Source organism: Marmota flaviventris, chromosome 2 (assembly GCF_047511675.1).
Source record: "Marmota flaviventris isolate mMarFla1 chromosome 2, mMarFla1.hap1, whole genome shotgun sequence".
Taxonomy (NCBI): domain Eukaryota; kingdom Metazoa; phylum Chordata; class Mammalia; order Rodentia; family Sciuridae; genus Marmota; species Marmota flaviventris.
In genome coordinates, this window is record NC_092499.1 from 32,253,997 (window position 1) to 32,267,486 (window position 13,490).

At 39.3% G+C, this 13,490-nt stretch overlaps 1 protein-coding gene across 1 annotated transcript; it reads left to right on the forward strand.

The window, feature by feature from the left end:
- Positions 1–2,044: 2,044 nt before the first annotated feature.
- Adam20 (ADAM metallopeptidase domain 20) lies at positions 2,045–4,753 on the forward strand. Its single transcript, XM_027931472.2, has one exon. It carries the CDS (start codon positions 2,045–2,047, stop codon positions 4,751–4,753), a length of 2,709 nt encoding a protein of 902 aa, XP_027787273.2.
- Positions 4,754–13,490: the final 8,737 nt, after the last annotated feature.

Consider the following 13,490-nt stretch of genomic DNA (forward strand, 5'->3'; position numbering starts at 1 on the left):
AGTTACATTTATATGTGTGCAATTGACTGATATCTTCTACTCTATTGTGTTTCATTTACTGAAATCTTCCTGAATTGATTTCATGACCTAGTAAGGTTTGTGACCCTTGTTTGAGAAATGTTGAAATAGGTCATTTGTAAAAGGAGACATGGCACAATGGGCATCTTGAGGAGTCTGAAGTAGCTCTTTGAAGTTGAAAAAAGAGTTAATGATTGAGGCAGAAGGAGAATCTCGTGGTGTTTGGAGTTTTAGTCATGTCAGCGGAAGGACTGTGCAGCGGACACCACTTCATGTAATTTGTGGGAATGCAGCATTCCTTATTGCTGATGACAAAGACTTGCCTATCACAAACATTCCTCACCATAAACTTTTCTATAAACCTTGTATTTCTGACAATTGTTAGGATGTTGTTATCTTCTCTCTGAGTCTTTTTCATAATCCTATCCCACTACCCATTTCCATATTATTATCTAAAACTCTAATAAATACCAAGGATATGATGAAGAGAAAGATGGAAAGGACATCTGGCGAACGGAGTGCATCTTTCTCAGAAATGCTTTGTGTCAGAGGTATTTTCTAGTGACAGTGGTTTCCTCTGTGGTATTCATTAGCCACTCATTAGTTTTGGAATCCTACCTAGATGGGTGCATGGTTTTGTTGACTTTCAGTTCCAAGAGTATTGCTCATGCTCTGTGCTGCTGATCCCAGTTACATCCTTACTTAGGACATTTAAGCCCACAGTAGGTGATAACAATGTGGCTCTAAGTTTGTTTTAATTTTGATCTCAAAGACAAGGCAGATTATTAATTTGGCATTTAGGTGAAAATCAGTAAATGACCCAGATTAGCTTTTACCTGAGAAGAAGTTTGTATCCAATAGTAGTGAGGTTTTCAAGTCCACTCATTGTGGTCTTATGAGCTTTTTAATGAACTCAAGGCTGAATCTTCTTGATGCAGCATTCTTTGGAAAGTTGACATTGAATAGGATCGATCTAGGTTACTAAGCAGCCATTGGAAAACTAGAATTGAGTTCATATTGACATGACCACAGGAGCCCCTCAGGATTTAGAACATGAGGCTGGTGGGCTGTTTGGGGAGAAGGCTATGTCTGCAAGCTACGGTAGGAGGCAGGCGGGCTGTATGCCCTGCCCCTAATAACTTCCCCCACCCCATTACTTCATCTGTTTCCCTTCTTTTTTTTTTGAATATCATCAATTGGAGGAGATCAACCACTACTTCTGAGCCTTTTAAGTGGGGCCTTTTGGCTGTAAACTTAGCATTGGGACTACATAAGATTTCTGGAGTGGGGTTGGGTAGGGGCAGTGTAAAAGCAAACTGCATGAATAAAGTAACCATGAATAATGGGTTTTGTCTGGGTCATTCACATGTTTGCTGACAGTGTGGAGTGCCCATGGGTTTTTGGGTAGCAGAGGAATTTGCGTAAGATATATCTTTTCAAACTGGAAAACTTATTATTATAATTTTACATATTTAAAGAAGAGTGTATAGTGCTGGGGATTGGCCTAGCATGTGCACGTATTGGGTTCCTTTCCCAGTATCATAAAAGAGACCAACTGCCTAGTATGTAATGAAACTTAATGTATCTGATATCCAGGTTTGACAATTATCTGCCTATGTCAAATCTTACCTATTTCTCTGGGAGCCTACACACACACACACACGCACACACACACACACACACGTGTCTATGTGTGTGTGTATTTTTATTAGAATATGCAAATCCCATGCATGTTATTGCTTCAAATCTGGTCCCAATTCAAGAATCACTTTAGCCTCACTTTCTTCTTTTTTTTCTCCCATCTTTCCTGTTCCACTGACTCCATTCCAGCCCTTTTTATTTTTCACTTTCAGTACTGCAGCTCTGATGGTCCAACTCCACCAGGATACAGATCCATAAAGATCAGCCCAGCACTCTGAACAGCTCAGAGGGAGGAGCCTGACCAGCAGTTCCTCATGCTATTGCCTTGTTCTTTTTCTCTGGACAGGTGGCTCCTTAATGACAGATCCTTAATGACAAATCCATAATGTCTGTGGTTGAGACTCTGATGCACATCAGGGTCACTTTTCTACCGGTCTGGCTTGGGATATCTCTGTCCATTCCTGACCTCTCCCAGGCCAGTCCCTCCCAGCATTTCACCTCCCCAGAAGTGGTGATCCCCTTGAAGGTTATCAGCAGGGACAAAACTGCAGAGGCTCTGGGTTGGCTCTCCTATAGTCTGCGGTTCGGAGGCCAAAGACATGTTGTCCATATGAAGGCCAAGAAGCTGTTAGTTTCTCCACACCTCCCAGTGTTCACTTACACAGAGCAGCATGTCCTCCATCAGGATCAGCCCTTTGTCCAGGATGACTGCTACTATCATGGTTTTGTGGAGGGGGTCTCTGAGTCCCTGGTTGCCCTCAGTACCTGTTCCGGGGGCTTTCAAGGAATGCTACAGATAAATGAACTTGCTTATGAAATTAAGCCAATAAAGCTTTCTGTTACATTTGAACACTTGTTATATAAGATAGACACTAATGAGACACAGTTCCCACCTATGAGATGTGGGTTAACAGAAGAGAAAATAGCACGTCAATTGGAATTGCAAATGTCACATAATTTCACTCTGAAACAAAGTTCTTATTTGGGGTGGTGGATCCACTCACGTTTTCTTGAGGTAGCAGTGGTTGTGGACTATCATAGATATGTTTTCTCCGAAAGGAATGTGACAACGATAAAGTTGGACATAATTAATGTTGTCAATATAGTGAATTCCTTATATCAGGCTTTGGAAATTGACATAGTTTTGACTGGGTTGGAGGTCTGGACTACAAATAATCCAATTAATACCAGTGATGACTTAGATTATGTTTTGGACTACTTTTGTACTTGGAAGCAAAATAACCTTGATGGACGTCTGCCTTATGATGTTGTACATCTGTTTATGAAAGAATATTATGGTGGTGGGAAACTTGGTGTCGCCTATGTTGGAGGAGCATGCCGTGCTCTTTATAACTGTGGAGTTGAATTGTTTAGAGACAACCAACATTCCAATTTTGCGATTGCTATGAGCCATGAGCTTGGTCATAATTTGGGTATGTGGCATGATGAACGATATTGTGGATGTGGATCCAGGACATGCATAATGAATCGGTACTACACTTTTTCATTTAGATTTAGCAATTGCAGTTATGCCGAGTATTGGGACAATCGTCAGAATACATGTATTTATCCTCTTGCACATGAATCGGATGTCTTTAAGATTAAATACTGTGGGAACGAAGTAGTTGATGCAGGAGAAGAGTGTGATTGTGGATCTGTCCAGCAGTGTGCAAGAAATCCCTGTTGTCAGTCTAACTGCACTTTCAGTCCTGGATCATCTTGTTCTTTTGGGCTTTGTTGCAAAGACTGTAAATTTAGGCCACCAGGGACTTTATGTAGACATCCGCTCAATAAATGTGACCTTCCAGAGTGGTGCAATGGGACATCCCATCAATGCCCAGATGATGTATATGTGCAGGATGGAAGCCCTTGTAGTGACAATGCCTACTGCTATAAAAAGACATGTAATACCCATGATTTACAGTGTAAAGAGATTTTTGGCAGAGATGCAAGGAGTGCATCTCAGAGTTGCTACAATAAAATCAACACCCAAGGAAATCGTTTTGGGCACTGTGATATTGTAGGCACAACATATACCAAATGTTCGGAACCTGATATCATGTGTGGAAGGGTTCAGTGTGAAAATGTGAGCCGACTTCCCTTTCTCCAATCACATTTTACAGTGCATCAGCTTCACTTCAATCAAAACACTTGCTGGGGCACTGATTATCATTTAGGGATGTCCATACCTGATATTGGTCAAGTAAAAGAAGGCACCTCATGTGCTCCAGGAAAGATCTGCATCAGTAAGAAGTGTGCAAGTATGGTTCAGCCGTCCGAAATCTGTCAGCCTGAGACCTGCAACATGAGGGGGGTCTGTAATAACAAACATCACTGTCACTGCAACCATGAATGGTCACCTCCCAACTGTAGTAACAAAGGCTATGGAGGTAGTGAAGATAGTGGTCCACCTCCTGGGAAACCCGTTCCAGAGTTCAATGTGACTAGAACTACCACTGCAAATGTGCCTGGATATGCAACTGGAACTACCACAGGAAATGCACCTGGGCCCGAGACTGGAAGTGCTACCAGAAATGTGCCTGGACATGCACCTGGAACTACCACGGGAAATGCGCCTGGGCCCGAGACTGGAAGTGCTACCGGAAATGTGCCTGGACATGCATCTGGAACTACCACGGGAAATGCGCCTGGGCCCGAGACTGGAAGTGCTACCGGAAATGTGCCTGGACATGCACCTGGAACTACCACGGGAAATGCGCCTGGGCCCGAGACTGGAAGTGCTACCGGAAATGTGCCTGGAAGAACGACTGGAATTACCATGGGAAATTCACCCGGAGCAACGCCTGAAAGCACCATGAAATATACGTCTGGACAAACCACTGGAAAAACTGGAAGGACTCAAAGTACCACTGGAAATGCGCCTGGAGGAACCACCGGACACGTGACTGGAAGTGCGTTGAAAAAGAGAAACTCATGGATATTATGGCCCCTTATCTTGCTTCTTTTAATTTTATGTTTACTCGCTATGCATTATCTAGCAATGAAAAAGAAAAAGAAAACTGATATTGGTCAAGCAAAACCTAAGGAGAAGAAAGTGGAAGAAATGGAAAAGGAAGAAGTCATACCTAATTAAAATGATCTCTAATTTTTAACAGTGGAGAAAAACAGGGCATGTCTTTCTCAACAGAAATTCAAAGGTTTTTCATGCCAGGATCATAAGCTGTAAATATTAAAGCAAAGGATTCCCACCATGTTATTTATTCTTTTGTGTTTTAAACATTAAAGGTTCGTTTTCCCAAACAATTATCCTTTTTTTCCCCTTCCACAGGTGTGGGGATACCAGGGATTGAACCCAGGTCTCAGCACTGAGCCACATCTCCAGCCCATTTTATTTTTTATTTTGAGACAGGGTCTCACCAAGTTGCTTAGGGCCTCACTAAGTTGCTGAAGCTGGCTTTGAACTAGCAAACCACCTGTCTCCGCCTCCCAAGTCACTAGGATTACAGGCATAGAACATCACGCCCAGTCAGAAGTTATCATTTTATGTTTCCAGAGCAAAGACATTTTTAAGGTGTTGGTCAGTATTTCAGGCCTCTCGATTTTTTATTCTTCTATTTAATTTGCAGGATGTGCCTCTACAAAGGCCATTTCTGTTGGCCCATTTAGTTGTGGCCAAAAGAGCAATTAAAGTAGGCCTGGAGAGATGGATGAGAGGAGAAGAGGGTTTTCATTCCTTTCTTTCCTATGTACTTAATATTGCCATCAGCATTACTTTGATTTGGTTCATTCATACTAGCTGTTGGGCTTTGGAGTCTAGTTTGGTTGTCACTAGCAGAACCACCCTCATATTTTCCAAGGTGTACAAGCAGCAGTTAACCACTGGCCCCTCAGTGATCTGTGTTGCAGCTCTGGGGTTAGCTGAGTGGTTGCCTCTGAATTCCTGAAGCACCAGTATCAGCTGTTCATGTACCTCTTCCAAAATGTGTGTGCCTGTTCTGCAGGGGGTCTCCCTTTAATCACCTCTACTCTAATAAACCTGAATTTTTTGCTGTGATCTCCTGACCCTGGGCATATTTGGTGCTTTCTGTAGTTATCATTCCGAGAAGTCGTGTGCTGCAGACACAGACACTGAATTGGAATTCAGAATGCAATATGTTTATTAGAGATGCAGATTTGGAGAGGCCAAGTATTGGATGGAGATGAAGCCAGTGTTTGCACACAAAGAAATTAAGTTGTGTTCAGGCCTTAAAGAAGCTTTAGCCAATGTGGGTAAAGATAGTGTAGCAAATGTTGTCTGTAAGATGTTTTACTCCGTGGGCCACAGTGGCAGGGTTCTTCATCCCTGTGTTGTGGTATGAAAGGTATACAGCATTAGTTGTTCTGGACTTCTTCCTTCATTGTTGTTCTGTGTGTTGTTTCCCTGAAGTTCTAAGTTTGATAAGGGTAAGATCTCTGATCCCTGACTACATCTTTTCTGTTACTCTAATAGTGTTTGTAGGCATTAACCATGGAAATCCTTTATGCAATCTGTGTACCGATTAATTCCCTTTGAGAGATGTAGAGCTATTTCGTTTTTGTGCCTTCTTATGTGTCTAGTTCATTAAATTGTGTTTTTCAAGGAATTTGTTCAATTCTCCTGTGCTTTCCTATTTGTGGGCATAATAGTTTGTTCAGAGTATCTTTTCATTTCTTTTTTTGCCTTTAGGAAATATGGTGGCATTTCCTCATTCCTTCCTGATGCTATCTGTTTATATTTTTCAATGTTGTCTTGAAGCAGTTTTGCTAGGGATTTATCAACTTGATTTTTCTTTTCAAGGGACCAGTGTTAGGAGCCATCTTTGGGCTGTGTGTGGATGGTTTGCATAGTAACCTCCTGAGGGGATAAGTCCTGACACTGGGAACTTTCCAAGGCACTCCCCACAGGATTGACTGCCTGATGCAGGTGAACTTTCCCCCTCAAGCTCTGCCAAAGATGCCATGCAGCCAGCACCTGAGATGGGAGTAGCCTGCCAAGATGTTAATCAATCTGTGACTGCAAGACCTCCTGAATCAAAACTCCTCCTTTGATTCCTTATCCCTGCCTTTTATGTACCCCCTTAGGTAAAACACCAGAGCCATTTTTTGTGTAGTTCCGGAACCCATGTGGACTAGATCTATCAGGGGCTTTGCTTTCTGTAAATATATTTCTGAGTGTTTGTATGTTGTTATTTACTAATTGTTTAAGATTGTAAGTTTTGGAGTGGCTTGGATTACCCTGGGCTGTAAGAAAAAACCCTTAATTAGACACTGCCCGTTTTCCCCTCCCCCCCCCCCCAAGTATTATGGTGCTCAATGTGGACCTGACCATGTGGATGAAGTTAAAGTAAATAGACACTCGATTAAATGGGGCTTGAACACCCCCAGATTCAGAAGATAAAAATTAAAGCACGCCACACCCACCTCAAAGAAATAGAGGGTGCATCGCAATCTAGAGAGAATTGGGAGGCAGGAAAGTTTGATACCTTGATATAAAACTGAAGCAAAACTCTTCCAGAAAAGAAGACTATCCACTTAAAAACCTCTGTAAAATAAGTTAAGGGAAAAAAGAAGATTTATCTACTTTCGGGAATGTTTAAGCAATTTAATCAGAGCTACCCCTCCCCAACAACAACTTCTGCCATCTATCTGGGCTGAGACAGTAACCCAAAGCAGCGACAATGCCACCTCTGCCTGCCAGTAGTCAGCAAAAGGCAGGGAGAAGCAAATGGAAAAAGCCCCAGGACGCTGCCACAGAGGGATGCAAAGCAGGGAAGCACAGGCAGGCAAGCTAAGGGCTTGAGATGCTGACAACTAGGGGAACCCTGGGGGGAAATGGCAGCAGAGTGCTTGCTGGAGGAGCTAAATGCCTAACAGCACCAACTGCTTGCAGAGACCCAGGGCCCAACCAGAGGCCTCTGAGGATAGCGGAGATGTGGGCGCTCACCCCCGGCCTTGGGAGCCTGGCATAATAAGGAAAGGCAAAGCAGCATTGGTGTCTCACGTGACCCAAGGTGAATGGACAGAGTCGTAGCTCAGATAATTCCCAGACTAACAAAATTCCACAAAAGGCACTGGCATTAACTTCCCACGGGCGAACATGGGTGTCATGAGTGGTTTCTACAGACTCAGTCTGAGGCACAGTTAGATTCAGCCAAATCTGTTTCATTAATGGTCATCACATTTCAGGCACACATCCTAATTCTGAGTCCTAACAGTCTACACCCAAGGATCCCAGATGCTCACCCATGACGTGTCTTAAATCTGGGTCCCTGGAACTCAATCCTGGTGATCCCTGCAGGAGGAGTCTGGTGCAGGGGGACAACACCGACAAAAGTCTCCGTCTTTCTGTCTGGGTCCTCTTAGTCCTGCCGGGCCCCAGAAGGCTGGGATTTTAAGTCCTAGTTCAGTTGTGCTTGCAGCTGATAACTGGGTGACCTCTGGGGTCTATGCCGGGGTGTAGACTCTTAACGTCACTATCATAGGTCTATCTATGTTCTGCAGCTATATCTAAGTTTTGCAGTTTACATGTGTACATATGCTTACCGTCTTTATCTAACACACACACTAATTAATATAATCCACAATCAATAGTCCTATAATATTTTCTGTACTCATATCAATGAGAGGCACTCAAGACAGGACAGCGTACACAGTGGGGACCCCAGAGCTGCAGGCAGAATTTCAGGTGGCATGGAAGACACAGAAGGGCAGATCTGACAGTGCGGCCAGGGCGACTAGGGCAACTTGGCGGATATCTTCAAGTCTGAGTAAATAGAAAACAGGTTTACGTATGACTAACTTGGTTATAAATATATAGAACAGTCAATTTAAAAATTTTGAGGCCTCTCCTTAAGAAAAAATATTAATGTGCTAATTTTTGTAAACCAAAACTTTAACCTATACATTGAGATGACAATAACTGCATAAAACATTAATCTACCTCATTCCAATAGAATAATTACTTATGCCTGGTAATTTTATTGCTTAAAAAATAACTAATTTTTAATAAATTAAGATGCATATATTTATACTTAAACAATAACATTATAAGATATGACAATGTATTTTTACTTAAACAATAATAATATTTTTAAAAAAATATTTATTTTTTAGTTGTAGATGGTCCCAATATTTTTATTTTATTTTTATGTGGTGCTGAGGATGGAACCCAGGGCCTGACACGTGCTACGTGAGAGCTCTACCGCTGAGCCCCAACCCCAGCCCAATAATTATTTTCAAATACCACCTCAAGTTCCAATTTTCAATCTTTACTTTGAAAGCTAACTTTAATTCATATTAAAACATCAGTGATTATGATAATTATTGCTAATTAATTATATATATATATATATATATATATATATATATATATAGTCTGTTTCCTAAATATGTAAACCCTTAAAACCTAAGGTTTAAAAGAACATTTTGCTAAACTAATGCTCTATAAACTAGTTTCTGACTCATACTAATATAAACAATAAAATATCTAATCATAGATTTATTCTTCTATAATTATATAAGACTTATATGTTACTGTCTACAATAAGAAGTAAACTTAACTATATATTTAAAAGACAATTGAGAGACAGTAACTTATTTAAAAGGTAACATTATAAGGTGTAACAATGTATTAAGAGTTTCTCTCTAGAAGGGATTAAATATTCTCTTAATTTGTCCATGTCATATTCTAGATACAAAAATGGATCAACTAGGTTATGTTAACCCAAGGAATTCCATACCAAAGTTTATAGACTTATATTCAAATGAGAAACTAAAATTAATTTCAAGATTAAGACACCTTACTTATCTTTTGACACGAGACCCATTGTTTTAAAAATTAAGAGGTATACATAAAAATCTTATAGGATTTTACTGTCCATAGTTATATCTAAACTGTTTCCTATACATTTAGAAATACATATTTTATATAAAAATAGTATCATGTTGATATTTTCAAAACTTGTAAAATCTTTTTTAAAATTGTTCATTGTTAATACTGTTTTAAAATGTTATGCTCAATGCCAGATTTCTATCATACAGTTCCTTTATCCAAAACCTTATATTAAATATTTGAGTTGATCTTACTACTTAATACACAGTAATTAAAGATATTCATACAGCTTACATCTTTATACATAAAGATTGTTTTGACACAAATCTCTTATGTCATTGCTGGGTCAATGCCATATAAAGTTCTAATTTTCATAAATAATTCATTAAATCATTGTCCTAAAATATACTACTGACTTGCTTTTCCCATCAAATTTAAAGTAACGATCCCCCATACTTAGATTAGATTTAATGATGATAACAATTTTTCCTAAATTGGTAAGTAAAAGGCTATTCATTCTTCTATTTCATTTTTCGTTATTAGTAATTAATAAAAAATATTTTTCCTGTGCTAGGATAGTGGATGAGTGGTAGAGCGCTTGCCTAGCATGTGTGAGGCACTGAGTTCGATTCTCAGCATCACATATAAATAAATAAAAAATAAAGGTCCATCAGCAACTAAAAAAATTTTAAAAATATATTTTTCCTATCCTCACTTTATTTCTTATTCCAAAAGGGTGTCTCTTTATATCTTCCATGTCTGTTGTGGAGGCTCTCTCTCCTAAGTTAAAACTCTGCCTCTCACCTCATTCGAAGTTAAGATAATCATCCAAATTCATTTAAAGTTAGAATCAAAATGTAAATTTTTATTATACAACTCACTGTATTCTTAAACAAAAAATAATATATAATAAATATATGGAGATCAATTATACAAAATTATATTCCTTAAGTCATAGCTATTATGATAATTACACATAGTCTTACTCTTGTTAATTTCATTGCATTTTCCCCTACAAACCTTACAGCTATTGGTTGTTAATATCTTACACAAGTATCAATTCGAGTATATCAAGTTAATTTAAGACAATAAGGTATTACCTATAGAAAAAAACAAGTTATAAAGCTGACTTTCAACATCTATACAAACTCCCTTTTATAATTTTGTTGCTCAGCCTATTACTAAAGTCAAAATCAAATTATACATTTCATAAAAATTAGGCTTTTATTTACTATAACCCTTTTCCAACTCAATAATATTGGCCTGCGTGAGCCTAATAAGTAACTCTTGCCAAGTTTCCTGGCCAACTAAAGATAGTAAATCTCTTCTTATTATTGAAATATTTGTACTACACTAGGCCATTGTGTATAGTTTAAGCTAATGATATATATATATATAATAATTATATATATATATATATATATATATATATATATATATATATATAGTTTAAGCTAATGTATATATATATATATAACTTTTTATTCAATTTTAAAAAATAAAAAAGTGGGAAAACAGGACCCTAAAAGTCCCTACTAAATCTCACAAAAATATTTAAAATTTTTTTAAAAATTATGATATTGAAACTCTTACTGCTGCTAAGCAACCTATGGTACAATTGACTGAATCAGATTTCAAAGGATAAAAATCTAAACCTGACATCGTGGAAAGGGCTGAAAAACCTGAAACCGGAAGGTACATTTCCAACCACAGTGGTTTATAGCTATGTAGTCCTTATGAGCAATATCAGGTAAGTAAAATCTATGGAGAGATTTCTATGAACTCATTCCGCTAGTCCACTTTAATGTACCTTGTAATATGGGCTGGAGAATTCATCCCAGTATTTATTAATAATACTCATATGATGGATGGTCTTTCAGATACTCATATTACATCCATTCATGTGGCTAGATTTAAACATAATAGCTACAGTAGCAGCCTAACTACATGTTGGTCCCTTAGTGAACATACCAGTTATTTAAAAGTAACTTTTGAGGAAAGACAACATGGGAAGAAACTAGACCCACCAGTCATGCTGGTCCTTAGAACTTACGATTGTACTTATATATCTGGACAGTTATTAAAACAGAATGATTATTGAAATAGATTTTTCTCATAGCAAGCCAGTTATTTCCACAAAATATCCACCAATATTTTACTGCCCTAATCATTCTACAATAGAATTTGGCATTTTTACTGAATGAATGAAGAATATAAATGCTTTGCCAGTGCAACATAAAATCTCTGGAGGTGATTGATATGTTTTGGATTGATTTTCAAAAACTTGATAAAAGACAGTTATATCAAGATGCCAGCAAAGCCAGGAGGACTTAACATGGAAGTAGTGTCACTAAGTGTTTCACTTCTACTTCTTAGAAGAAATTTGCAAACAACCATGTTTAATTTAGATTCTTAATTTAGTAAAAGATCTAAAAAGCTAAAAAATAATTGAGTTATCTAAAACTATTTTCAGAATACCAAATTAAGATGAGATATACTATCATTTTGATTCCATATGATTTAAATTACTCCCTAGTGTTTTTGGGTATTATTTATAGCCATATAATGAAGGCCAAATTAAGCCTGGCAAACTGATTGATGTTACTCTAGAAAGGGTAATAACTCACATTTGGATTTATCACAGTCATTTCTTATTTGATGATAATTTGAGTCTTATGTATCTTACTGTATTCTTTCAGGCTTATATCTTCCTCCATATTCACTATATTTATGGACATAATCCATTCTCTCATGATGATAGGACCCCTGAAAGTTTCATGCCACAGTCTGGCTGGGCACAAATGCCGCAGTCTGGCTGGGCACACAATCACGAGCCACCACACAGCTTGTAGATTCAAACAGCAACTCTTTATTCCCGAACTCACACCAGCCGTCTACAATCACGTTCTGGGGAAATCCACGTTCTCTGCCCAAATCCCCCTCCACTGGGCTTCTATCTCCAAAAATATACTGGGCTTCTATCTCCAAAATATACTGTCTGAATCCCGTGAGAACTCAAGGGGAACTCAGGCAGCAGGATACGCCCTATTCCCAGCAGGAATAATCTTAAACCTTAAACCTGGAACCTAAACTGGGAACGCCCTAAACACGATTATCTTAAAACCAGGAACACCCTAATCTGCCTTGGTCCTTGAGCAAGGTCACCTACATTCAATGTCGCTGCAACATGTCAGCAACATGGGGTACGCTGGCAAGGAAATTGTCATACCTACTTGGCTAATGGCTCCCAGAATCTCCCCCCTTCTGATTAATTAAACAACAAGCAATGTGGCTTAAGGACCGTGCCTGGTAGGTTGTCCAATTCAACATATGGTTCTTACCCGTCATCGGAAAACTGACCTTTAGGCGTCAGCCTCCTGTCTTAGGTTGATACCACTGCAATTGAATCATACCCATCACTGACTACCGGTCCAGCATACAGCCATACTTGTGGATAGGTCTATGCACCAGTGGGGGGGTGAGGTTCTTTGCCTCACCTCTGTTGGCCCCCAAATTTGGCCTTGGTGCCAGTGGGGGAGTGAGGTTAATGTGGCTTATGGACCGTGCCTGGTAGGTTGTCCAATTCAACATATGGTTCTTACCCGTCATCGGAAAACTGACCTTTAGGCGTCAGCCTCCTGTCTTAGGTTGATACCACTGCAATTGGATCATACCCGTCACTGACTACCGGTCCAGCATAAGCCATTGGCCCCCAAATTTTAGACCATCACTAGCAGAAGGGAGGAGGATACAGAAATGCCACGACACCAAGCCAATTGACGGCTCCTTGGGATAAAATTGCATCACTGGTGACACCATCAGCAAAGATATGTCAGCACTACCACAATTAACATGGGGTGCGCTGGCAAGGAAATAAAAATTGCATCACTAGTGACACCATCAGCAAAGATATGCCAGCATTACCACAATTCGCTGCACCAAACGATAGTTACATAGTCCAGGCAAGTTCTGCAAGCAGTTCAAAGCGGAGGAATCTATCAATATGTCCATTTCCTCCCAA